The sequence below is a fragment of the Alligator mississippiensis genome, chromosome 15 (assembly GCF_030867095.1).
Source record: "Alligator mississippiensis isolate rAllMis1 chromosome 15, rAllMis1, whole genome shotgun sequence".
NCBI classification, from domain to species: Eukaryota; Metazoa; Chordata; order Crocodylia; family Alligatoridae; genus Alligator; species Alligator mississippiensis.
In genome coordinates this window covers 7325638-7350864 of record NC_081838.1, presented here as the reverse complement: position 1 = coordinate 7350864, position 25227 = coordinate 7325638, and the positions used below count along the sequence as shown (strand labels likewise).

The window sequence follows — 25227 nt, the reverse complement described above, 5'->3', positions numbered from 1 at the left end:
TCTGCAACTCCCTCCACCTGCAACTCAGGGAGAACCCAGACATCCTGGGGTGCCCCCCCGCCCCCACGTCCCCACCATCCCCGACCCAGGCTCCCCCGCTCTCCGCAGCTGGGGGGAACCCAGGCGTCCGGCCCGGGCCGCATCCGGAGAAAGAGCCCAGGCGTCCGAGCCGCTCACTCCTTTATTGCTCTGAACCATCGCAGACCCCTCCAAATCCCCTCCACGCGCGTCCGTGGCTTAGAAGAGCCCGGGGGCTGGGGGCGGAGCGGGGGGCGCCCCCCACATCCACTGCGGGGCGGCGGCGGCGCGCTCCCGGCGCCCCCCGGGCTCGGGGCCGGGGCCGGGGTCGGGGTCGGTGCAGGTGCCGGTGCGGGGGTTGGGGCCGGGCAGGTGGCGGCGTTTCACGTGCTGCGAGTAGGAGCCGGAGTGCGCGAAGCGGCGGCCGCAGCGCTGGCAGAGGAACGGGCGCTCGCCCGAGTGCAGCCGCGCGTGTTCCCGCAGGTGATGCTTGTGCTTGAAGGCGGCCCCGCAGGCCCCGCACTCGTGTGGCCTCCGGCCTGGGGGGTGGGGCAGGAGCAGGGTCAGTGCGGGCCGGGGAACCCCCAGCCCCAGCCCCCCACGGGACTCACCCGTGTGCTCGTACTCGTGCCGCAGCAGCGAGCTGCTCTTGTGGAAGGTCTTGGGGCAAAGCCCGCAGGCGTAGAGCCCGTCCCCGGTGCGCTGCAGCCTCCGCCGCCGCGGCCCCGATCCCGGTCCGGGCTCCGGAGCCGGAGCGAGAGTGGGCTGCGACGAGGGTCTCACGCCCCGCGCCGCCCCGGATCGGGGCCGGGGCTCGGGCAGCAGCAGCGCGGGGCTCGCGCCCGCCTTGGGCAGGGACAGGTCCAGCGGCTCGTCGGCGGGGACCCAGGCCCGGATCGGGGCCAGCGGGAGGCAGCGGCGGGCGCTCAACGGGCCCGAGGACGGGAAGCGGCGGCGGCTGGAGCGGGCGACCGGGTCCGGCCCTGCGGGGACCCCGCGCTCAGCACCCGCCCGGCCAGACCCTCCCCCCGGTGCGGGGCAAGGGCAAGGGAGGGTCTTGCGAGGGGGGTGGATCTCACCGCCGTGCAGGTGCTGGTGCTCCCGCAGCTCGTGCTCATCCTCGACGCCGGCCCCGCGGGCCCCGCACCTGAACTTGCGCGTCCCGGCCCCGCGGGGCTCGGCCTGGGTGCGGCCGCAGCCGCACTGACAGGACGGGGAGGGCAGCGGGGGCGGGGGGGGCTTCAGCATCGCGCCTGGCGGGGTGGGGGGGAACAGCCTCAGCGAGAGGCCTCCCGCACCGCCGGTGTCCCGCACTCCCGACCCGCAGCCCCTGCTCCCGCCCTCCCCCACCCCAGGCCCTGCTGTGCCCCTCACTCCCAACCTGCAGCCCTGCCTATGCCCCCACCTGCCTGCAGTATCTGTCCCACTCTCCCGGGGGCGCAGCCCCACCCCTACGACCACATCACGTGCCCCTCCCAGCCCAGCCCAGCCCATGCTTGGGGGGGGAGCACAGCTCCCTGGGGCCCCTCCCTGGCTGCCCTCCCCACGAGGGAGCCCTTCAGGGAGCAGTGTGAGGGACCCCCAGGCTGCTCCCTTGGCCTGGTGAGTGGGTGGAGGCAAGAGGGGCTTCATCTGGGAGTCCTGAAGCCCCTCACACCCCCATCCCTGGGGCAGGAGCCCTTCCCCACCAGAGGGCACTGACTAGAAGGGGGGGTGGGCATTGGCCTTTTCCTTTACAGCCCTTTGATGGGGCATCAGCAGCCTGCGGGTCAGGAGTGAGGGGCACCAACAGGTCTGGGTGCTGCAGGTCAGGAGAGGGGCACCGGCAGGGCTGGGTGCCATGGACTCAACCGGGCTGGAGCTGGGGTGGCCACGTCTCTGCCACCCCAGCTCCAGCCAGGGAGCTGCGGGTCTCCCAGGGTGGAGCTGCGGGTCCTCCCAGGGTGGAGGGTCTATGGGGCCGGGTCCCCCACTCAGGCTGATCTCCAGGGGAGGCTATGCAGGATCTCACCTCTCCCAGGGCCTCGAAGAGCAGAGCTGCAGCAGGTGAGAGCTGGGGGGTGGGAGCTGGTGAGAAGCCTGTAGCCCCTTGGGCCTGCACCCCCACCCCCTGCAGAGCCCTGGTGTCCTTGCATGACCCCAGAGGTCAGCACCCCCCCCACCACAGCCCTGTGATGCCCGCCTGCCCAGGGTGGAGCTCGGCAGGCATCCGGCCCCCGCCCAAGGCAGCGCAGTGGCTGCAGGTGAGAAAACTCCCCTCGCAGGAGCTGGCCCCACACCCAGCCTACGGGCCCCAGTGTGGGGTGGGGAGGGGGGGGGAAGGGCAGGAAACTGCCCTTGGCCTGGGGAGATGTCTGGGCTGGGCTCGGGTGGAGACAAACCAGGCCCTAGCCCTGGCTCCTGCCAGGCCTGGGGCATGGGGAGGCAGAGGAGCAAAGGATCCTGGGATTGCAGCCCCCCGACACCCCTACCCAGGGTTGGACAGGTCCCAGACAGCCTGGGAAGTGGAGGCAGGGGGGACCCAGCTGCAGAAGTGCATGCCTGTGGGGGCTGCTGGCAGGTCACACACGTGTGCGAGCACACACAGAAGTACACGGAGGGGCCTGTGCCCCCATTCCCGCTCCTCTCGGCCTCGGACCCTGCTGGCCTGGACCATGTGGACGGACACCCCTTGGCCCCCCTGAGGCCAGGAAAGCTGGTGCTGCCTCCCTCACTCCCAAGAACGGGGTCTTTCTCTGCGCACCATCACCCCTAGGACTGTGCCTAGGTGCCACACACCCCAGCAGCCCCAGCTGCAGAGACCCCCCCTGGGGGCCAGGCAGAGACCCTCTGGGGGCTGGGCATGGACCCTTGGTGCGCTTTCCCTCCACCCCCAGCTGCTTCTCTGGGGCTGCCCTTTACTGGGCCCTAGCCCTGTCCCCTTTGCAACCTCCACTGCAGGGAGCGGGACCTACAGGGGCTGCGGCTCGGGAGTGAGGGGCACCGATGGGGCACGGAGCTGCGGGTTGGGAGTGAGGGGCACTGGGGGAAGCCTGGGCCCAGCTGCCCCCCCAGGCTCCTTCCCTGTGTCCTCGAAGCCTCGCCTGCACCCAGGGGCAGCCCAGCCCAGCCTGCCCCGTCATGCTGGGAGCTGTGGGCGGGGGCTTCCAGGAGATGCGCTCTCACTTCCTGGCCAAGATGGGTTTGAAGCTGCTGTAGGGGGTGGGGGCCCCCCCCAGGGCAGCAGGGTGTCTGGGCAGGGGGGGGTCCCAGGGTTGGTGGGGGGGTCCCAGGGCCTGTTCTCTCTTCATTCTAGCTGCTCTGCTCCAGGGAGAGGCAGCTCTGTGTCCCTTGCTGCTGATGACATCACATTTCTTCCCCTACCCTTGGTGCCCCCCCCCCGACCATGGGAAGTACATGGGGAGCAGGGGCTGGACCTGACCAAAACCCAGGGGTGCAGGTGACACCTCCCCAGTCCGGAGTAGGAGCCTATGGTGGAGATGCCTTGGGGCCCAGGCCTGGGCCTGACGACTCCTGGGGGGCAGTGGGGGGACCATGAGCCAGGCCCCAGCTTCAACTGGGGAGGGGCGTGGAGGCCAGACCCAGCTCACCTCCCTCCCCACCCCGCCCCAGGCCACAGCTCCAGACCCTGCCTGGGCCTTAGGGGGCAGGACAGGGGCAGCCCATCACTCAGGCCTCTGGGTGCATGGGGGCAGCCCCAGCCGCATACGGGGGTCACTGTCAAGGGTGTCAGGAGGGGGGAGGAAGTCGAGGAAGGGCTTGGCCGGGAGGAAGTGGGGACCACAATTCACACCTCCAGCGGGACTGGGGGCGGGGTGCGGCCGTGGTTGTGATGGGGGGTGGAGGCAGGAGCGCGGGACCTCCACAGCCTGGAGTAGCCCCTGCCCCCGCCCCAGCTCTGCCGGTGCCCCTCACTCCCCACCCACAGCCCCTACCCACCCAGCCCTGTGGTGACCCTCACTCCCGACCTGCAGCCCCATGCCGGGCAGCACCAGAGCTCGGCCGGTATGAACCACCTCCACCTGCCTGGGTCAGCAGTTCAGCCCATCAATCAGGTGCCTGCCCTCCCCCTGCCCCCCCCCCCGGCCATGCCACCTCTGTGGCCTTGCACAGAGTGTGCCCAGTTCAGGAGGGGCTCATGGGGTGGGCACAGTGCCAGCTTCCACCAGGGTACTGGCAGGCCAGACACCTGGGTTCTCTGCCTGGCTCTGGGTGAGGTGTAGAGGGGGTGGGAGGTAGCAGGATTCCTGGGTTCTCCCCACCCCCGCCCCAAACCCGAGGCTGGCCGAGCCATGTTCCCTTCTGTGCCTCAGTTTCCCCAGCTGTGGGTCGGTGCTGGGTGGTGTGGGGGGATCCCAAGGCCGCAGCGGGCCAGGGCCCGGGTCTGCCCCAGGAGGGAACCCCCCACCCTCCACCATCCCTGGGAGTTTCCAGCAGGGCTCCCACCCCGCAGCCAGGAAAGTCCGAGCAAGATGGGGGTGGGGGGGAAGGTCTGACATGCATACACATGGATGCACACACATGTGCACACATGTACATGCATGTAACACACCCACCTTGCACACACCAGGCGCTGGTACCCACTGGTGACCCCCACCCCCAAACCCAAGGGTGAACCCAGGCATCCGGGCTCCCAGCTCCTCTGCTCTACCCCACTGCCCCATCCCCTGTGGCTCGGCCGGGGGCTCCACTGCTTCTGTGCCATCCCTGAGTGGCTCTTTTCCCCACTCCCACCCCTAGTGTCATGGCCTTGTGGGGGGGGGGCGGGACACCCGGGTCCCATCTGCCTCCCTGGGTGCTGCCACGATCTGTGCCTCAGTTTCCCCCTCTGTCAGATGGGTGCATGACAAGGTTAATCGCCACTGCCCAGTTGGGGGAAGGGGGGGGGCAGGGTAGCTGTGAGCCCAGTCACCTGGCTTCTCTCCCTGTTCAGCTCCGTGCCCTGAAGTTTCCAGCCCAGGCGGTGGGAAGGGCTCTGACTGCCCCCACCTCCCCACAAGCCGCCCCCAGACTGGTGGTGGGGCAGAAGCACGGGGGACAGGGATCAAACCGTGAACCAAGAACGGAGACACCAGCAAGGGTGAGGGCTGCGGGTCGGGAGTGAGGGGCACCGGGGACTGTGGGTCAGGAGTGAGGGCCACCTGCAGGGCTGGGGGCTGGGAGTGAGGGGCAGCAGGAGCAGGGGGATGTGGGTCGGGAGTGAGGGGCACCGGGGGGGCAGGAGGGGCAAGGGGCTGCGGGTTGCGAGTGAGGGGCATCAGCAGGACCAAACGCAGCATCCCTTTCCCTTCCCTTCCCTTCCTTTTCCAGGGCTGGGGAGAGAACCAAGCACTTGAGCTCCCAGCTCAGTCTGGATCCTGCCCAGCAGAGGCCCTGAGAGACTCCCCCAGGCCCCAGAGGCCCCCCCACACGTGGCCTGGTGACTAACCTCTGCTCCCCCGGGGGCAGTGGGCACCTGCGGGACCCATCAGCTGGCAGCTATGAGCTAGGTGCAGCCGAGGAGAGGGGGCTGGGACCCCAAATCCCTGGGTCCACTCTCCCCCTGCCCTCAGCCTAACCACATCCCCCCCCCCCCCCCGCCCTGCACTCCTGTGCCTCAGTTTCCCCCCCTGAGCTGACAGGATCATAAGGCACACGCAGCCATGGGGCTTCCCTGAGGAAATCTTTTTCATTTAATGGTGCCCGGCAAAGCCAGCAGGCGAGCGCCCTATGTACAGCGCCAGGAGCGGCAGGGGCTGGGCGAAGCCTGGCCACGGGCACCGGGTTTGGCCTTTTCCCTTCCTTTTCTTTGGCTTCTCTCCGCTCCCAGCGACCAGCTCACGACAGAGAGTTGAGGAACTGGCTCTCCCCGGCCAGCGAGCTCAGCATAGAGCTCATGTCACCCACTGCCATGTTGGGGGCACCAGGAGGGCTGGGGGGGGGCAGCAGCCCACCGGGCTCAGCCTCGTCCAGGATGGCGGTGAAGTCCAGCTGCGTGTTCTCCAGGTCCAGCGAGTCCAGGCTGGAGCCACCCGGCGCCCCCAGCCCCCACGGGCTGTCTTTGAGGCCTTCGGACCCCGGCCCGTAGCCAGGATCGGGGCCCCCGCAGCTGGGGGGATGGGTGCTGCCCTTGAGCGGCCCGTGCCCAGGGTAGCACATGAGGGGGGCATCCCCAGGGGGCGCCGCCAGTGGGGGCAAGCGCAGGAAGCGGCGGGGGCTGGTGCCTGGGGGCTCATACCCCGGGCTGGACTGGTAAGCTAAGCCGGTTGGGCGGGCAGGGGGCTTGTGCTGCCCAGGGGGGTGGGGGCCCAGCTCCGGGGGGAAGCCCTGGGCACTGGGGGGCTGGGCTGGGCCACGGGGGTAGCCAGGGTACCGGGGGCTGGGGCAGGGCTGGGGTGGGCAGGGCATGGGGCCCCCCCGTGGCTCCCCCCACAGCAGAGCCTGTTGGGACTGCACGTAGCTTCGCACCATCATCTCCTTGACCTGCAGCGTGGGCGTGGTGGAGCGGCGAGCACCCGGCACCCCCTCACCTGCATAGCCTCTGCTGGCCGTGGAGCAGGCGTGCCCGTAGGGCGTGGGCAGCTTGGCCGTGGGGCAGGGTGGCAGGGCTGGGCTGGGCGTTGCGAAGTGCTCGGCCTTGACAGGGGCTGGGGGGAAACGCGGGCCCCCCCCAAAGCTGCCACCCAGGCACGCGCCCGCCAGCCGGGGCGGGTCGCAGGTGCTGTATGGGGCACTGTGGCCCATGGTCCCGGCCAGGCCCGGTGGCCCGGAGCTCACGTCCATGGTGCCCCCGGGCTGGTCCCACGGCGCGGGAAGGCTGCCCCGCACGTGCTGGCAAGAGGGCAGCGAGTATTCGGGTGGCGCCAGGCCAGCCTCCCCGGTCCGATGTGAGGTGCCATAGGGAGTCTCACCCGGCAGCGCTGGGCCCTGAGCCGAGCAGGGGAAGCCTTGCTCAGGGTAGCCCAGGAAGGGCTCTGCATCCAGCAGCCCCTCCATGCCCAGGCTCTCCAGGAAGACTTGCTCGCTGATGCGTGGTGCACAGGGGGCGAAGCCAGGGGGCGCCAGGCTGGCATCGGGGGCCCGGACAGCGCCCGCGCTCCGGTACCGTGGCACACGGGCGGTGGCAGGGGGCAGCTGCCCGGGCGCCTGGGCGGGGTCACTGGCCCGGCGGGGCCCAGTGCCGGGCGCCAGGCCATAGCCCGGGTACTCGTTGGTGCTGTGTCTCCGCAGAGAGGTGCCAGGGAAGCCGCCAGGCCCCGTCAGGCCCGCACCTGGCAACGGGGTGGGTGGGGGGCCACCTGTGGCCGCGGCGTAGGTGGCCTTGAGGCGGTACTGCTGGGCCGGTGTCAGCCCCGGCAGTCCCCCGGCCTCGACACTGGCGTCGGGGGACACAGGGTCGTAAGCGTCGACGCCATTCGGGACCCCCCCGGCTTCACCTGGACGCAGGAAGGGGGAGGCGGCCGAGGACCGGCGGCTCACGGTGTAGGCCGAGCTCACCGTGCTGGTGGTGCTGGCCCGGCGCTCGCTGGCTCCATCGCCCGACGTCTCCAGGAGGCGGCGGTGCGGGGCACCAGGCAGGGCACCACACAGCCCTGGCATCTCCCCTGGGGGTGCTGTGGGAGTAGGGGGGGCATTAGCATGGAGATCCTGTGCTGAGCAGACCACAGCAAGGGGCACTTTGGGGGGTGTCTGGCACTGAGATGCTCCCCCCACCACACCCGGTGCAGCAGCCCAGGGAGGAGCGTGGGGGTCTCGCCAGTACCGGGCAGTGCGGGCAGCATGGGGGCGCGAGTGGGTGGGGGGCGGCGTAGTTGACGCAGCTGATCCAGGCGCAAGCTCTCCAGGCGGCGCAGCGCCGCCAGCCCTGAAGCGCCCATGGGCTCTGGCACTGCCTCGTCCAGCGCCGACAGGTCCTCGCAGCTGCCCCCAGGCGGTGCATTCATCTCCACACCGCTGTCCGTGCCCAGTGGCGACCGCTCACTGCTGCACGACGACTGCCCCCCAGGGCTGGGCTGCGGCTTCTGGGGGGCATGGGGGGTACTGCATTAGTGTGGCCTCCCCCGCCTACCAGCCTCCCCCCCCCCCCCCACATGGGCACTGCACCCCCTGGCAGTGACCAGGGCAGGCACAGCACCCCCGGGTGCCCCAAGTTCTTCCCCTCACCAGGGTGGCGTCTGGGAGCAGCAGCTTGGCCTCATCGCGACGACCCCCATCCCGCTCCGGCAGCGCCTCGATGGGTGGTCCCAGGGGGACCCCGGCCCGACCCAGCCCTGTGTCCCCCCGGTGCTTCTTGGTGACATGGGCATCGGGCCCGTGCACCGTCTTGACGTGCTTGCGCAAGGAGCTGGGGTCCGTGTAGCGCTTCGTGCAGCCCGGCAGCTTGCACACGTATGGCTTCTGGTGGGGCAGCTGGGGTTAGCATGGGCCTGTCTTCCCCACCCTTAACGCGGGCCCCGCCAGGGGTCCCCATGCAATATGAGAGGGATGTGGGGGTGTATCTCCAGCACAGGCAGGTGGGGGCTCTGCATGGGGTGATATCTGGGAGGGGGCAGAGGGTATCTCCAGCATGGGTGAGTGGGGGGTCTGCATATGGGGGTATCTGGGAGGGAGCGGGGAGGGTATTTCCAGCGTGGGCAGGCAGGCAGGTCCAGGCAGGGGTTTATCTTCTGCATGGGCAGGATTTGGGTGGCAGGGTATCTGGGAGGGGGTGGGCGGTGGGGTCCAAGTGGGGGGTTATCTGGGAGAAGGTGGGCAGAGGGGCCTGGGCAGGGTTACCTCATTGGAGTGGGTACGGTTCTGGTGCTTGGCGCGGTCGGAGGCGTTGGAGAAGGCCTTGCTGCAGCCCTCGTGCTCGCACACGTACGGCTTCTCGCCCGTGTGCGAGCGCAGGTGGGTCTTGAGGTTCTCCAGGCGTGAGTAGGCCTTGTGGCAGCCTTCAAACTGCACGGCACCACGTCAGCACCTACCCATGTTGCCCATGTGCCACTGTCCCACCACGCCATTGCCATGTCACCCATCTGCCCTGTGCAAGCCATGCCCGTGCTGCCGCCATGCCAGCATCACCCCGTGGCCACACCAGTCAAGCCACAGTCACACTTCCACCACCACAGCACCATCACGCTGTGGCCACACCATGGTCACACCATCATCACGCCATGGCCATGCCACAGTCACCACATCACCATCATGCCATGGCCATATCATGGTTATGCTACCATCACGTTACAGACACACGAGTCACACCATGGTCATGCCACCATCACACCATGGCCATGCCAGTCACACCACAGCTACTCCACTATCATGCCATGGCTACACTACTGTCACACCACCATCCCGCCATGCCCCTGCCATGGTCACCTACCCTCCACCTGCCAGCCCCATACCCCCGCGACACCCAGCCCTGCCTCACCGTGCATTTGTGGGGCTTCTCTCCCGTGTGCCGCCGCATGTGCACCACAAGCATGTACTGGGCCTTAAAGGGGCGGCGCTCCCGTGAGCAGGCCAGCCAGTGGCACACGAACTCCTTCTTCTCCCCGTGGATGTGCTCGTTATTGATGTGCTTCAGGGGGAGATGGGGGGGGGGGGTGTCAGGGAGCTGTAGCCAGGGGTCAGGGAGCAGTGGGGTGGGAGACACGGGGATCCCCGAGCACGGGATGGGCAGGCTCAGGTCACAGGTGAAGCGAGTTTGGCAGGTCTCAGCCCAGCTGCTCTGCAGGAGGGGCCCATTCATGGGCTTCCAAACCCAGGGAGGGTGGGCAGGGGGCTGCAGGTATGAAGTGAGGGGCAGAGGCAGGGCTGGTGGGGCAGGGGCTGCAGGTTGGGAGTGAGGGGCAGCGGCAAGAGAGGGGAAAGCAGGGGCTGTGGGTCAGGAGTGATGGGCACTGCTGGGCTGGGGGGACGGGCACCACAGGGTGGGGGGCTCACGTGGACGAGCTGCTCCTGGGTGTCGAAGTCGCGGGCACAGGCCTCCCAGCGGCAGCAGGTCTCATACACAGCCTCGGCCTCAGCCCGGCCCTCCTCCTTCTCCAGATCCTCCCGGGGGTCCAGCAGCCCCAGCAGCAGGTCCTGGCACAAGGGGGGGCACCATGACAGCTCCAGAGTGCCTCCCCCAAGCTGTGCCCCCAGGTGCTGCAGGGGGTGGGGCAGGGGCAGCCAACTGGAAGCACCCCCTGCTGCCCACAGCCGGTCACTGCAGGGGGGGTTGCCCAGTGGGGGGGTTGTGCATACCTGCGTGCCTGTAGAGGCCGGGCTGGAGATGTCGCCCTCAGTGCAGTCTTCCAGGCACGCAGGGCCCAGAGCGTCCAGGGGGCTGCCCATGCTGGGCTCAGCCTTCAGCTGGGGGGGAGAAGGGGTGAGCGCCAGCAAGGGGGGGCTCCCCCCACCCCACAGACTGGGATTCGAACCCCCCTCCCACCCAGAGCAGCTCCCCAGTCTTCCCCCCCCCCCAATCTCGCTGGCTGGAAGAGGGGGTCTGTCTTTTTAAATGCACTTGCATCGAGCGATGACAGTTCTCAATCATGATGCCCGGGGCTTTGCCACGTGGCCCTTGTGGGCTGGGGGGGTCTGCGGCCCCTGTAGGGCGAGGCGAGGGGGTGTCTATCTTACCTGGCAGTGCTTGAGGGCTCCACGGGGCAGGGGGGGGTGCAGGAGCCCGGGGCGGGGGGGCAGGTGCTCGTGGGCGCTGCAGGGCGGCATGGGGGGGTGGTGGCCGAATGCGGGGCCCTGCCCCTTCGGGGTTGCCAGGGGGCTCTGGTAGCTGAGGGATGGGCTGGGGGGCAGGAGAGCAGATGAGTAGGACCCCCCCCACCACAGGGAGAGCATCCAGGTGTCCTGGCTCCCAGCAGCCCCCCCGCCGCCATCCCAGGAGCCAGGCCTGGCCCCCAAGCTCCCCCTGCCCGCGCACGCACCTGATGGCGCCCACGGAGAGGTGGCCGTAGGAGCCGGCAGGCGCGGGGCAGCGGGCGCTGAGGAAGGCCACGAGGGAGCTGGGCGAGGTGCGGATCACGCTTTGCAGGTCCAGGCTGGCGTCGGACAGGGGCGAGATGGACAGCGCCCGCTTCTTGCTCAGCTTGGGCCCCCCCCGGGGCGCAAACCGGGCACTGCCCGTGGCCTCTGAGCTGCCTCCCGGCTCCCCCCCCAGCCCCGGCCCTGGGCCCGGCCCATTGGGGGGTGGGCAGGGGGGGCACAGCGGGTAGTCGCCCAGGCCTGCAAGACAGAGGCAGCCCCGGGATGGGGGTCAGTACCAGAGACCCCCCTCCCAGCCACCCAGAGCCGGGCCCGAGTCCTTGGCGCCTGCGGGAACCAGCCGACGTGGTGGTGCAGGACAGACAGACCAGGGGTGTGCAGGAGTGGGGGGAGCAGGGACAGACGGACACCCGGGGGGGACAGGACCCACCTTGCGCGGCACCAGGCCCGTGCAGGGGTCGCAGGTAGCAGTGCTCGGCGTAGCTGCCCCCCGGGGGGGCGGCAGGGTCGAACATGCTGCGTCACGTGTGGGCCGGCTCAGGCGTGCATCCGTGCTGGGGTAGGGGGGAGCCTGTGAGGCAGAGGGCAAGGGGTCAGCACCACACACACCCCAGCCCCCCCTCCCCGCTTGTGCAGCACACGCTCTGTCACGCCCCACGGTCTCCAGTAGAGGGAGCCCCATTGCCTCTGGAGTGGGGGTCTCTCCTGGGGGGCAGAGCCAGGACCCTCCCACCCCCTGCCGGCCTTCCCCACACTGCTCTGGTGCCTCAGTTTCCCTCAAGCTCCCCTCTCAGCCACCTGGAGCCCCCTCTGCCCCAGCTCCAGCTGTACTGGGGATGGGGGCCTCTCCCCTCTGGGCCTGGCCCTGCGGGGAGTTCTTCCACAGGCCCCAGAGCCCCCCCGAGGGGGCTCAGCCTGTGCGCAGGCCTAGCACACGCGTGCACCGCACCATGTCATCGCATGATGACGCCGCGCCACCCACTTCATGATAGCACGTGCACACTCGCGCGGACACCACGCCATCCCATTGCATGTTGATGCACGCACACACGCACGTGCACACACAAAGACACACATACGTGCAGCGCACCAGTCCATTGCATGACGACGCACGCACACATGTGCACACACAGAAATGCACATGCTGGCACCACACCATCCCATGGCATGATGCTACACACACATGCACAGACACGTATGTGTGGTGCACGATCCCAATGCATGGCAGTGTGTATGCCTGCACGCACAGGCACACGCACACGTGTGTACCGCACCATCCTGGTGCATGCCTGCATACACACACACACACACACACACACACACACACACACATGCACGCACATAGCACACCATCCCATCGCATGCTGAAATGGGCACGCGCACACACACGCACGCACACACATGCACACCCATGGTATGTCACAGCCCCCCCCCTGCAGCCCCCCTCCTGCCCCAGCTGGTCGCCATGGGAACAGGGCCTAGCGAGGGCCCGGGCCCGATCCAGCGGCGCGGTGGGTGTTCTCGCTCCTCTGTTATGACTTGGCCGCCGCCGGGGCAGGCGCTCGCCGCCCGCGCTCGTCTGGCCGTGGCCCAGAGCCCGTTTGCTTTGGGGCCAGGCCAGGCTGGGCGGGAGGGGCGGGGGGGGCTCAGGACAAGGCCCCCGGGGCAGGAGGGGCTACAGCCATTCAGAGACCCCCCCCCCCCCCGATCATGCTGGCAGCGGGGTTCAGAGACTCTCCCGGCCAGGCCCTGCAATACAGGGGCTAGGACACGCGCCCCCCTCCCAAGCGAGGCTCCGCCTGGGCCCTCCAGGGTGGGGCTGGCTTCCAGTGCAGCCCACGGCCAAACTGGGCTGGGCTGGGAGCTCCCCCAGGGTTGGGCTGGGCAGGATGCACCCCACATCTACCCCTGCTCCCCCCGCAGCCCACCAAAATGGGGCAGTCCCCATTCTCCTGAGCCTTTCAAGTGTGGGGGGGGGCCACAGCTGGGACACAGCTGGCAGACAGCTGGGCAGCTGGGGGTGGGGGTGGGAAGGAGCATGGGGCTGGGGGGTGGGGGTCACGGCTTGACCCAGCCCTCAGTGCCCCCCACTGCCACTGGCAGGCACTGGTGGGGAGGGGGGACCCTGGGGGGTGGAGAAGGGCTGGGGGGGTCCCCAGGAGGACTGGCCCCTGCAAACAGAGGGGAAACTGAGGCACTGAGCGAGCAAGGGAGGGCCCAGCCCAGCCAACCCCCCTGGGCGCAGATAGGATCCAGGTATCCTGAGACCCGGGGCTCAGGGTCTGACGCAGCCACGGCGCCCGTGGGCTTCACGCAAAAACACGCAACACAGACACACGTGCACGCCCCTCACGGACAGACATGCCCACGTGCACCCACATAGGCGTGCGCACACACTCGCGTCCCCTGGATGCACTCTGCACACGCAAACACCCCCATGTGCACCTACATAGGCACGCGCGCGTGCGCACACACACACACACACACACACACACACATCCTCTTGTATGTCCAGACATGCCAGCACACCCATGTGTGCCCATATAGGCAAGTAACAAGGGTGTAAGCTGTAGCCATGTACACACACACAAACGTGTACTTCTGTGAGCAGAGATGCCTCCGCATGTGCACGCACCATCACACATCGTCGCATGTGTGCACATGCTGGGAGAAACCCCCTCCCTCCATTTTACAAAGAGGGAAACTGAGGCACGGGGTGCCGGGTCCTGTCAGTAGTCAAGGGATGCAGCTCCCTGTGCCCCCAATCCCCTGGCCCTGGCAGGGCGGGCAGCACAGCCCGCACACGGAAGGGGGGGCTGCATGTGGGTGGCAATGGCTGGGGGGGCTGGAGCCCCCCGCCCCGCAGGGAGGGGGAAGGGGCGATTCTTCCGCTTGGTTTCCCCCTTTGAGCGCCCATCGCGGGGCTTTGTCCAGACGTCACCGGGGAAGAAAGGCTGGGAGGGGAGGGCGGGGGCAGCGCGGGGTGATGGAGGGGTTGGGGGGGCTGTGGGGAGGAGACAGGGTGGGGGGAGGGGGCTGGCGATTCTCTGGGGGTGGGGGAGGGCTCTTGCCACCTTTGGGGTAACAGCAGGATGCGGGGGGATTGCATGGGGAGAATGCATGGCACACACGTGTCACATGCTGTAGCTGTGTGGGCAGCAGGTCACGGGGGACAGGTTGCGTGTGGCAGGCGTGTCCAGGCGGCGTGTGACATGCCTGCACTCATGGGCTTCCTCGTGTCGGGGGGGTGTGGGGACAGGCTGGCGTGGTTGGGGCGTGGGGGGGCTCTTGTCCCTCTGCTCGGCCCATACCCTGGAGCCCCCTCCCTAAGCCCACAGGGCACCCCACCCCTTATTAACCCCTTCCATGCCCAAGGGGCAGAAAGCCTCAGGTGCCCCAGCCCCTCACCCTCCCGGCATTGGTTGGGGGCAAATAGAGGAGCAAGGGGCTTAGGTGGGGGGCAGGGGGGCTTGGGGCCTGTGCATGGCAGAGATGCTGCATCTCCAATCCCCACATTGCCTCTGCCCCACCAATCCAGCCTGGGCCCCCCCAGCCCAAGGCAGGCCCCAGCCTGTGCTCCCTGCATCCCATCAACTTGACTCACCCTCATGCCCCCCCCCGCCCCCTCCCAGCCCTGCTAGCACAATGGATGGGGAGCTAGGCATGGCAGGGGGGGCTGAGCCTTGGACTTCTCACCCCCCACCCCATCCGTCCATCCCAGGGTCCTGGGGGGGTGGCATCCACGGAGCAGCACCCTGCCCCCCCACCCCCCACACCCGCATTTTAGGAGCTGCGTGACCCATTAGGCAAATGGGGCTGGCAGGCCGCCCAGCCCGAGCCCAAGGAGGCTTCCCCGCGCCCGGGGCAGGATCACGCCTCACCCTCGCCCACGCTCACGGAGCCGGCCCGGAGCACGGGGTGGGGCTGGATCCATGCTCGGCCCGGCCTGGGGGAGCCTGACACAGCCCCCCATGCCCTCCCCGCAATGGCATATGTGTGGCACATGCGGTGCACACACTGCGGGCACGGAGCACACGCAAAGCTTGCACACAGCACACATGCGCGTGTCGGAGCACACGAGAGCTGCAAACCCCAAGCAGGCGAGTGTCGCCTGTGCCTGCACGTGTAGGCTGCGAGCCCTGCCCACAGAGTGCACGTGGATGCAGAGCTGATTGCGCACACGTGTTTCCTGGGCACTGCCCAGCCAGGCCTCTGGCACATGGCAGAGGTGGCACACGCAAAGTTCATGCTCGCACACAAATGGTATATGGTACATACACATGGCATCCACACATCAACTACACAGCACACACCCAGTTCACACACCAGGTGCACAGCACACCACATCTTGTGTATCACAAACACAGCACACACCTGGTTCACGCACCATGTACACAGCATGTGCACAGCTCACCCATGCCTGGTGCACAGCACACATATGGCTCACTTGTATCATGTACACAGCACACACATGGCTTGTGCATCACATACACAGTACACATTCAGTTCACATGTGCATCACGTACACAGCACACACACAGCTCACACGCATCACTTACACAGCGCACACATGGCTCATGCATCACATGCATAGCACACATACGGCTCACATGTATCACATACACAACACACACACAGTTCACACACATCATGTACATAGTGCACATGCAGCTCGCACGCATCACACGCAACACACACAGCTCACACGCATCATGTACGTAGCACACATGCGGCTCACACACATCACATATGCAGCACACACACCGCTCACCTGCACACAGCACATGCACAGCTCATGCATCATGTACGTAGCACACACGCGGTTCACACGCATCACCTACGCAGCACACACAGAGCTCACATACATCACACACAGCACACGCACAGCTCACGCATCACGTACACAGCATACATACAGCTCACACACATTGCACACACAACATATGCACAACTCACACACATCACCTTCATGGCATACACACAGCTCCTGTGCATCACATCCACTGCACACACACGCACGCATGTCCCGGACACTGCACACACTCAGACATGCAGCCACCGGCTCCCCCCGCTGCCCCCACTCCCCCCATAGTGCCCCCCCCCCCACTGCCTGGGGCTACGGGGAGCCCCGGAGCAGCGCCTGCCCCGGTAGCCAGGGGTGCAAAGCCAGCTCCGCCCCGCCAACTCCCATGGGCACCCCCGCCCTTCCCCCTCCTGCCCGCCGCCACGGCCCACCCACGTCGGGCCCATGGATATGAATTTGAGCGCGCGGGCGGGGGCTGGAGAAGCAGCCACCCAGAGCCCAGGGCCTGCAGGGAGCCAGGCATGCCCCCCCTCACTGCACACAGCTGCCCCAGGCTGTACTGGGGGGTCTGGGGGGGGCATGGCTGCCTTCAAACACCCCCGAAAGGCAGCAGCATCCGTCTGGGAGGACCCCAGAGAGGAAAGGGAGAGGCGGACGAATGGAAAGGGGGCGCCCAAGATGGATAGATGGAGGTGGGGGGGTCCAGTAGACAGACAGATGCACGGAGCTGGAGGGTGCGTGGACAGCCGGACAGACAGGCAGAGCCAAGGGGGGCGGTGGATGGGGGGCTGGACAGGGGGGTGTCTGGGACCAATAGGCAGAGGGTAGAGGGTTTAAATGGAGATAGATAGATAGATAGATAGATAGATAGATAGATAGATAGATAGATGAAGGGGTGTGCAGGCAGGCAGCTGGGTGGGGGGACAGATGGACAGGGGTGCCCAAGTGTGCCCAAGGGATGAATGGACGGACAGACAGGCCAAAGGGGTGTCTGCCCCAGGATGGAGGGACAGGCGGTGGGCAGACAGACAGCCTGCCCGGGTATCTGAACAGCTGGACAGGCCAGGGCAGGGGTTGGGGGGGTCTCTGGGGCCAGCAGGCACCTACAACTGTGAGCACGGATAGGAGCAGCCCCCCAGCACGGCCACGAGGCTAGGGACTGGGGAGGCCCTGTGATTCCTGGCTGGCATCAGGGCCCTCCCGGGGACACTGGCTCTGATCTGCCCCTGGGGAACTGGTCACTGACCTGGACCCAGACAGAGCCGGATGGGGGGGGCGGGGTGGAGGGGGGGCACTCTCGCTGGCCTGGCCAGGGCAGAGTTAACTAATGCAGGGGGGTTAGCCCAGACCTGGCTGCATTGTGGGGAGGCAGATGGGGACAGACAAGGGGGTCTGAGCACAAGACAGACAACGAGGGGGGGCCCAGACCAACAGACAGACAGACAGACAGAAGGTGCTTCCAGGATCAGGAGTTTCCTGGCATGTGCACACACCTGCACACGCGTGTGCTGTTCCCTGCTGAGGGTGCGGGGGCTCCCTGCGCTGGCAGGTCCCCATAGGGTACACCCTCCCCCCTGGTGGCGCCTGGCCCCCCGCAAGCCTGGGATCCCAGAGACTCTGGCACATGCGTGTGCACATGTAAAGGGCCAACACGCACACGGCTGCAGGTGGGGCGGGTGGAGGGGACCCCCCAGTGACTCTCACAGGGCAAAGACGGGGCCAGTCCGGCCCCAGGAGCCCCCCGGAGGTGGGGAGCAGGCCTAGGCCCACCTGCTCCACAAAAGCACGCGTGGGAGCTGGGCACATACGTGTGTCACGGGAAGGGCCAGGGGCCGAGGCGCAACACAGAGCCGCATACACGCAAGCAAAAAAGCCTCCAATGCAGAGCAGGGGCGGGTAATGACAGGTGACGGGGGGCCTGCCCTCGCCCTGCCCCCCTTTCCGTGCGGGGCGCGGGCCATGCCCTCACCCCGGGCGCAGCAGAGGCGGGCGGGTTTTCCCAGGCCCGGACGCCTGGGTTCCCTCCTGTATCGAATCAGACCAAGCCCAGCATCACCGGGGGGGGGGGCGCTGCCCCACCCAGTGTCCCGTCCCCACAACCTGCCCCATCTGCCCTGCCAGGGCAGTCCATGGGAGTGGGTGCTGAACCCAGGAGTCTGGGCTTCCAGCCTCCCACTCCTCTGCGGGCCTTGAAATCACCCTCAAGCCCCCACAAAGAGTCCCCCCAGCCAGGACCACGAGCCCCCCAGATTCCCCCAAGCCGCCTCGGGACCCAAAGCAGCAAGAGCCACCTCCCTGGGGCAGCCCAATTAGCAGGGCTGAGTGGAGCCAATTAGCTAATTAATTAAAGCGGGCGGTGCCCGGTTCTGGGGCAGGGCCCCCCCCTGCCTGGCGCCAGGCAGCTCTGGGGCTCCCGAGCAGCTGGTTAGGATGACGAGGGGAACGATCCTCCGTGGTGCTGGACCCAGGGCTCCCAGCTCAGTTGTGGGAGGCAAGGGGAAGCCCCCCCAGCATTGGCAAGGCCTAGAGTCCAAGGCCAATGCCAGGGTGAGGGGCACCCAGCCGGGACCCAGGGGATTGGACTCAGCGCCACAGCCTTCCCGACAAGCCCCCAGCCTCCAGGCTGGGGTCCAGCATGGAGTGGGGGGGCAGGCCCCGATCCTGGGCGGGGTCTGGTGATGCCCGGGTGCGGCCGTGGCTCGTGGGGCCGGGCAGGGCGGGACGATCCCTGCCTGCGTCATGGGGCCTGGGAAGCGCCTGGGGCCTATGAGATCCCCAGCCTCACCCCAATGGGACGCAGTGCCAGGCGGGGGGCAGGGGGGCCAGAGAAGCCAGGCAGTGGGCACCACGGGGGGAGGGTTAGGGTTAGGGTTAGGTGTCCTGGCAGTGTCCTGGGCCAGGCGGAGGGATGGAGAGAGCAGGCCTGACCCCAGGCATCACTGAACCCGTCAGCTCCCAGGACAGATGCTCTGCTGGTCCCAGTTCCAGCAGCATCTCCGGGCGCGGGGCAGGGTCCCCTTGCAGCCCCCCCAGCACCGAACCCCCCGCCCAGGCCCGGTCCCCCAGTAACATCCCAGCAGCTCCCCCCCTCCCCAGGCAGCAGGGCGGGCACGGACCGGCAGACTCAGCTCCTGGCGGGGAAGTGCAGGGGTCTGTGCGCACATCTACATGTGTGTGTGCGTGTACATACAGATGTGTGTGTGTGTGTGTGTGTGTGTGTGTGTGTGTGTGTGTATGTGTAGGGATCTGTGTACACATCTACATGTGTGCGCACGCGCATGCAGTGTGTGCACATAGAGATGTGCATGCCTGACTGCAGGAATGTGTGCCCACACATGTGTGCGCTTGCAGGGGTCTGTATATACATACACATAGGTGTATCTGCACATACAGATGTGTGTGTGCAGGGGTCTGTGTACGTGTCTACATGCATGTGCATGCGTGCGTGCGTGCAGTGTGTACACAGAGCTGTGAGGGCCTGCATGCAGAGATGTGTGCCCACACACATGCACATGTGTGCAGGGGTCTGCACGCACATACATATGCATGTGCACACACATCCACATGCATGTGTCTGCAAGCAGGGCCGTGTGCACACAAATACCTGTGTGTGCATGTGCAGGGGTGGGCATGTAAGGATGTGTGCACACATACACATGCATGTGTGCGCGTGTGTGCAGGGGGTGCATGCCCATACACCCGTGCACATCTGCAGAGATGTGTGTACACACAGACACATGTGTGCCTGTGTGCAGGGGCCATGTGCCCACACACACAGGCATGTGAGCTTGTACATGAGCGTGTGTGCACATCGCATGTATGTGAGCAGTCCCGTGTGTGCGCACGTGTGTGTGCAGGGGTGTGGGGGGTCCTTCCAAGCCGCAGCAAACACACGGGGCCCTCCCAGGTGGCTGCACACAGGGTCAGTGCCCCCCCTGCCATGGGGCTCCCAGTGTCGTGGCTCCAGGGAGCTGATGACTTTTCCAGGCCGAGGGGGGAGGGTTCCTGGGCTCTTCCCAGAGAGGGGGGTCTCCCCTTTCGCCCCCCCTGGGGCAGGAGAGCCGGGCAGGGGGAGCCTCCAGCTCCCCAAGAGGGCTCGTGGCCCCCGCGAAGCAAGTGTCACTCTCCAAACCCTCGGCATCACCCCCCTCTTTCCCCCCTCGGCCCACCCAGGAGCCTGGAGCCGAGACGCGGCCTCCGGGCCAGCTCCGGCGAGGACTTTCCAAACTCTGGCCCCCCCTCGCCCCTGCACGCCTGTCACCACAGTGCCCACAGACCAGGCATCCCCCAGCCGCCGTCCCGCCAGGCACCCGGGCACAGCCATGGGGACCCTCGCTCCTCTCCTGCTTCCTGGGGACAGGGTCTTGCGGCCCCCACTGAAACAGAAGACCCGGGGGGAGGGACAGGACCCCTATGCACCCCCTGAAACTTTCCCCTGCAAAGACGCAGCAGCCAAGCCAAGCTCGTACCTCCAAGCGCCGGGGCCGGTCTGAGCCCTTCCTCGACCCTGGGGGTAACTCCACTCTTCGGGGGCCACGAGGGTCTCCCCCAGCGCTGAACATCCAGGGAAAAGCCTTGCAAAGAGACGGGGGGCAGGGGGGGAGCACCCCCCCCGAGAGCCACCGGTCGCTGTGGCCTCCCGGCTCCCAAACCCAAATCTCCTCCAAACCCAAATCTTCGGACGAAGATGATGAATCAGATGAAGATTTTTTTTTTTCCTCTCCCCCCCCTGGAAATCCAGCAGGAGAAAGTCCTGGGGGGGGGACGAAGAGGGAGCCGGGAACTCCGGGCGCCTCGTCGCCACGCCGCGGCCCCGGTTATAAATATTCCTTCCCCGCGGCCGCCCCGGACCACCTCGGAGAAGGAAGTTTTGTTTTTCTTTCAAGAGAGAGAGAGAGAAAAAAAAACCCTTTCCCGATGCTTTTCCACCCGGGAGAGCGGCTCCGGGCCCTGCTCTGGCGCTTTGAAGCCGGGGCTGGGGCAGGAGGGGGGACAAAACTTCGCCCGCTCTTTCTGGGCTCTGCTCAAGCCGGTATGGGGGTGGGTTGGGGGGGGGGGGGCTTCGTCGTCCACCACCCCCCCTCCGCCCCTCTCTTTTTCCCCTTGCCCCCCTTGCCGCTTGCTCAGCTGCGAGGTCTCTGGGGGCCGGGGGGAAGCGGGCGAAGGGAGCCCCTGAAATTGGAGGCACGCACCATGCCGGCCGCAGTGCTGGGAAAACCTGGGCTGGATCTCCACGCCCACGCCCACGCCTGTGGGGCACACGCGTGTGCATGCCCGCCCAGCCCCGGGAAGCAACGCCTGGCCTGGATGGACCGGCTGCAGGGTGCTTTGGGCTGGGGCTGGGGCTGGGCAGGGAATGAACCCCTGCCCCACTCTGGAGGTGCCAGGATCGGGGCCTCCCAATGCAGGAGGGGTTTGGGGGATAGGGAGCGAGGGACACAGGTGCCCCCCCGCCATGTCCTAGGCTTGGGGGCCGCACATGCATGCAACATGCCCGCACACGCGGAGCACGGGCCATCCTGCGGGCCATGGCCCCGTGCCAGGCTGGGACCCGGCAGCTTGGGGCTTACCTGGCCAGGAGGCAACTTCACCGGCTGCCGTGACCTCACGGGGCACGGCAGTGATGTCAGGCCTTGCTGCAATGAGGTCATACGGCCATCAATACCCTCCCGACCCCCGTAACACTGAGGGTCCTGCAGCCGCCCCGCCCCGGGGGCTCACCCTCTGCACGTCTGCCCCCCAACAGTGAGAGCTGAGATACCCCTGTTGTCATGGAGACAGGTTTCGGATGGGGGGGGTGGCATTTGTGGCGTGGGGACATGGGTAGGACAGCCAGGAGGGGGGACCCAGCATCCAGGCTCCCAGCACCCCGCCCCCGGCTCTAACCACTTAACTCCACTGCAGACCCCCAAACCCGCGCTCCCAAGGGCAGGGACTGAACCCAGGTGTCCCGTCTTAGCCCCGCCCCTTCGCTAACCACTCAACCCCCCTCCCCCGCTGAGCACTGAACCCAGGTGTCCCGGCTCCCAGCCCCTCTCTCCAGTCTGACCAGTAGCCCCACCTCTGCTCTCCCCAGTCCCCCTGCCCCTGCCCCCACTCTCAACCCCTGGCTCATGACATCACAACACAGGCTGTGACATGACAGAGGGGCCAGCAGCCAATGAGGGGATTCCTCAAAGTTCTGCCCCCCCATGACGCAGTCGCAGGGGGCAAGGCGGGCACTGAGTGCGGAGACTGCGCTCCTGGGTGCCCCCCACCCCTGGGCCCTGCAAGGAGAGGGGGCAGGGCCGGGATTCCCGGGGTCTCTCCCCAGCTCCAGGTGCGCAGGGCACCCCCAGGGCATCCCCTGAGGGCTCCCACTTGCCCCCTTGGTACCCAGCTGCCCCGGTGGGGGATGCCCCAGGCCTGTGGCTGGCTCTGCCCAGGCCAACCTGTCAGCTTCTGGCATGACATCACTGCCCTGCATGACATCACAGCATGACATCACCCAGGGGGCGGTCCAGACGCAATGCCTGCTGCCCTCTGCTGGACTCAGCGGGCACCACAGCTGCCTGCCCAGTCCCTCCCCCCCTTGTCTGTCCACCCAGGATGACTGGGTTCGATCCCCGAGCCCAGAGCTTCTGGGCTTAGTCCCTGCTCCGTGCCTCAGTTTCCTCCTCTGGGCCCCCACAGCCTGGGCATCATGGGGGGGGCACCCTGGGCTGGCCATGCTAGGCCCCTGACCCCTGACCCTGCTGGTCCCCAGGCCTGAGGAGGGGGCTTCACACAGGGGATCCCCCTCGCCCCGGGAAGCTTCTTTAAGCATCATTAATTGCAGCTGCCCCAATTAATGGGGGTCACCTCTGCCTTCCCAGGACTCGTCTCGCACAGGCGCCCGGATGTGTAGGTCCCGTCGGGGCTGGGGCAATGCCAGGGCTGTGCAGACCCCCACTTCAGCTGGCACCGAGAGGCTGTAATGGGGGGACCTGGGCTGCCCTCGACCCCCCTGGCAGTGCCCTGATGATCACCCCCCCAGCTGTTCTGTCCAGCTCCCCCCACGTCCTTCAGCCGTGGCATAGCATTCACGTGGCTCCCCCCACCCCCGGGGAGTTTTCCAGTGAGCCGGCAGCCCCAGGATGGGGGGGGAGAGGGGGCTGGGCAGGGATGCCCATGGCCCCCCTGGGCGCCAGCCTGGGGGGCTGTGGAGCGTGGCAGGAGCCCAAGTCCAGCGCCACGTCGCGGGCACGGGGGGTAAAGGGTAAGCAAACAGCGGGGCTGTGGCAACATGGGCTGGGAATTGCGACTCCGGGCCCCCCCCATGCGGGACGGTTCGTTCCCACCCCCCAAACAGGCCCTTTGCCCCCCTGCCCCCAGGCCGTTTCTCCTCAGCCCTGGGGGACCTGACACTGCCACAAGAGGCCAAGGGGAAACTGAGGCAGGGAGCAGTCACCCACCTGGGGTGGCCTCCGGGGAGCCTGGGCTGACCTGGGACCACCCCCAAAAGGGGAACCACATGTCCCAGCCCCTGCCATGCACACCCCCACTCCATGCCTGGGCGGGGGACCCAGGCATCCAGGCCAGTCCTGCAACCCCCCCCTATCCCCTTCCAGTACAGAGGTGGCCACGGGACCCAGGTGTCCTGGGAACTTTGCAATGGGGTAAAGCTCAGCTGGGCGCTGCCCGGTTACTCTGTGTTTATTTTCACCCTCAAGGCTGCCCCCCCCGTGCCCCCCCATGCCCCGCTGGACAGTTGCCATGGTGACTGAATGCAGGGGAAAGGGCCCCCGGGGCCGTGCTGCTATTTCGGGGCCTGTGGCCTTTGCTTGCCGCGGCCACAGATGACATCACGCCCTGCTGGCACGAGGCGCCAGGGCGAAGGGCACGTGCTGGGGGGGCACGGGCTGGGCAGCAGCTGCACACCAGGGACCCAGTGCCCCCAGCCATGCTGGTGCCCCTCACTCCCGACCTGCAGCCCCCTGCCCCTGCAATCCAGGGCTCCCTTTGGCAACCTAGTTTTGGGGGTGGCATTAGGGGACATCTCCAGAAAAACCCTGGTCTGGGGGAGAGCAGGGAAGGTTTGGGGGGGGCACATGGACCTGGCCTGGCCTGATCTCCAAACTTCTTAACTGGATCACGCTGGGCTGGGGCTTTCGCCTGCAGCCTCATCACCTCCTGACACCCTCCTGGATGTCTTGGTTCTGCAGCCAGCCCTGCTCAGTGCCTCAGTTTCCCCTCCTGGCATGCACCTGTCCAGCCAGGGGGGGCTCCACAGGGCAGGGATCCCCATGCCCAGCCCTGCAGTGTCCCTTGGGGCTGCTGGAGCCCCCCACATAGGTGGGGCTGGGGAGGGCTGGGTCTGTGCCCCCCGCAGCCCCTGCCTCACAGGATCGGGCCCAGGCAGCAACTGCGGGCATGTGTTGTAACTGTCCTAAGCAGCTTAGCCCGGTTTTGGCCTGAGCTGGGGCCGGGTGGCCAGGACCCCCACCCTGGGGACCAAGACCCTCAACCCCCCACTCCCCTGGTCAAACTCTGCACCCAAGTGGGCTGGGGCAGGACACCGTGAGTGGGGGGGACTGGACAGACTGGATAAGGGAGGGATGAACGGATGGACGGATACTGCCCCCCCCGCCCCCCTCCTACCCCTAATCCTGAGCTCCTGCACTAAGAAAGCCCAAGCAGCTCAGGGGGAGATTAATGTCTTAGTGCCCCCCCACCCCCAGGGTTTGGGGTTAGTGTGTCATCATGTCACTGAGTCACTGTGCCACACACTGCCACCCAGCCCCCTGCCTGGCATCGCTAGGGGGCAGCAGGACAGGGGGCTTTGGGTCCGGAGCGAGGGGCACTGGTGGGGCTGGGGGCTGCAGGTCAGGAGTGAGGGGGACCAGCAGGGCTGGGGGATAGGGGCTGCGGGCCGGGTGTGAAGGGAATTTTCACTCTGCCCGAGCAGGTGCATGGTGCGGGTCCCGCTGGGCTGTTCCCAGAAGGGGTGGGAGGGGTAGGAGCGGGCAGGAGCTGCAGTGTGGTCCCTGCATGCCGGCAGGGGCTGATGAAAGCCGCCCTTTGCCCCCCACGACCGGGCTGGGGCCGTGAGAGTGGCCAGGCCTCGGCCCCAGATAACGCTTTGAGTTGGTGCTTGCACAACAGACCCCCAACGGCGCCAGGGCAGAGCAGGAGGGACCAGAGCCCCACACCAGGCACCCCAGGGACCCTGAGCAGAGGGCTAGAGGCCTTGGGCCAGGCTGGCAGGGGGCTGCAGGTTGGGAGTGAGGGGTACCAGCAGGGCTGGGGGCTGCAGGTCGAGAGTAGGGTGCACCAGGGGGACTGGGGGCTGCAGGTCAGGAATGAGGGGCACCGGTGCAGGGCATCAGCCCATCTCACTGCAGCGGACCCGATCCTGTTTACGTAAACATATGCACGCACAGACCCGAGGCCTCGTTAGACGCTTCCACATCTTTATTAGCTCCATGTAATAAAATAAA

The 25227-nt window shown here is 67.1% G+C and overlaps 2 protein-coding genes across 2 annotated transcripts; both read right to left on the bottom strand.

Annotated features, from left to right (window-relative positions):
• Positions 1 to 163: 163 nt before the first annotated feature.
• On the bottom strand, positions 164 to 1266 carry LOC132245865 (zinc finger protein 628-like). The gene is made up of 2 exons (XM_059719051.1): positions 630 to 1266; positions 164 to 557 (listed from the first exon to the last, which is right to left on the bottom strand). Exons 1-2 carry the CDS (start codon positions 1264 to 1266, stop codon positions 238 to 240), a joined length of 957 nt encoding a protein of 318 aa, XP_059575034.1. The 3' UTR covers positions 164 to 237.
• Positions 1267 to 5667: 4401 nt separating this feature from the next.
• GLI1 (GLI family zinc finger 1) lies at positions 5668 to 20955 on the bottom strand. Its single transcript, XM_059719239.1, has 11 exons — positions 20239 to 20955; positions 11396 to 11536; positions 10908 to 11205; positions 10606 to 10768; positions 10228 to 10335; positions 9925 to 10065; positions 9410 to 9559; positions 8773 to 8937; positions 8161 to 8394; positions 7760 to 8018; positions 5668 to 7610 (listed from the first exon to the last, which is right to left on the bottom strand). The coding sequence occupies exons 2-11, from the start codon at positions 11478 to 11480 to the stop codon at positions 5836 to 5838; spliced, it is 3378 nt and encodes a 1125-aa protein (XP_059575222.1). The 5' UTR covers positions 11481 to 11536; positions 20239 to 20955; the 3' UTR covers positions 5668 to 5835.
• Positions 20956 to 25227: the final 4272 nt, after the last annotated feature.

Coding starts and splice junctions, on each gene's coding strand:
- LOC132245865 (XM_059719051.1), bottom strand. CDS start 1,266: ATGCTGAAGCCCCCCCCGCCCCCGCTGCCCTCCCCGTCCTGTCAGTGC. Junction 558..629: donor GCACGAGTACGAGCACACGG/GTGAGTCCCGTG, acceptor CCCACCCCCCAG/GCCGGAGGCCACACGAGTGC.
- GLI1 (XM_059719239.1), bottom strand. CDS start 11,480: ATGTTCGACCCTGCCGCCCCCCCGGGGGGCAGCTACGCCGAGCACTGC. Junction 8,938..9,409: donor AGAAGCCCCACAAATGCACG/GTGAGGCAGGGC, acceptor GGTGCCGTGCAG/TTTGAAGGCTGCCACAAGGC. Junction 8,019..8,160: donor TGCTCCCAGACGCCACCCTG/GTGAGGGGAAGA, acceptor CATGCCCCCCAG/AAGCCGCAGCCCAGCCCTGG.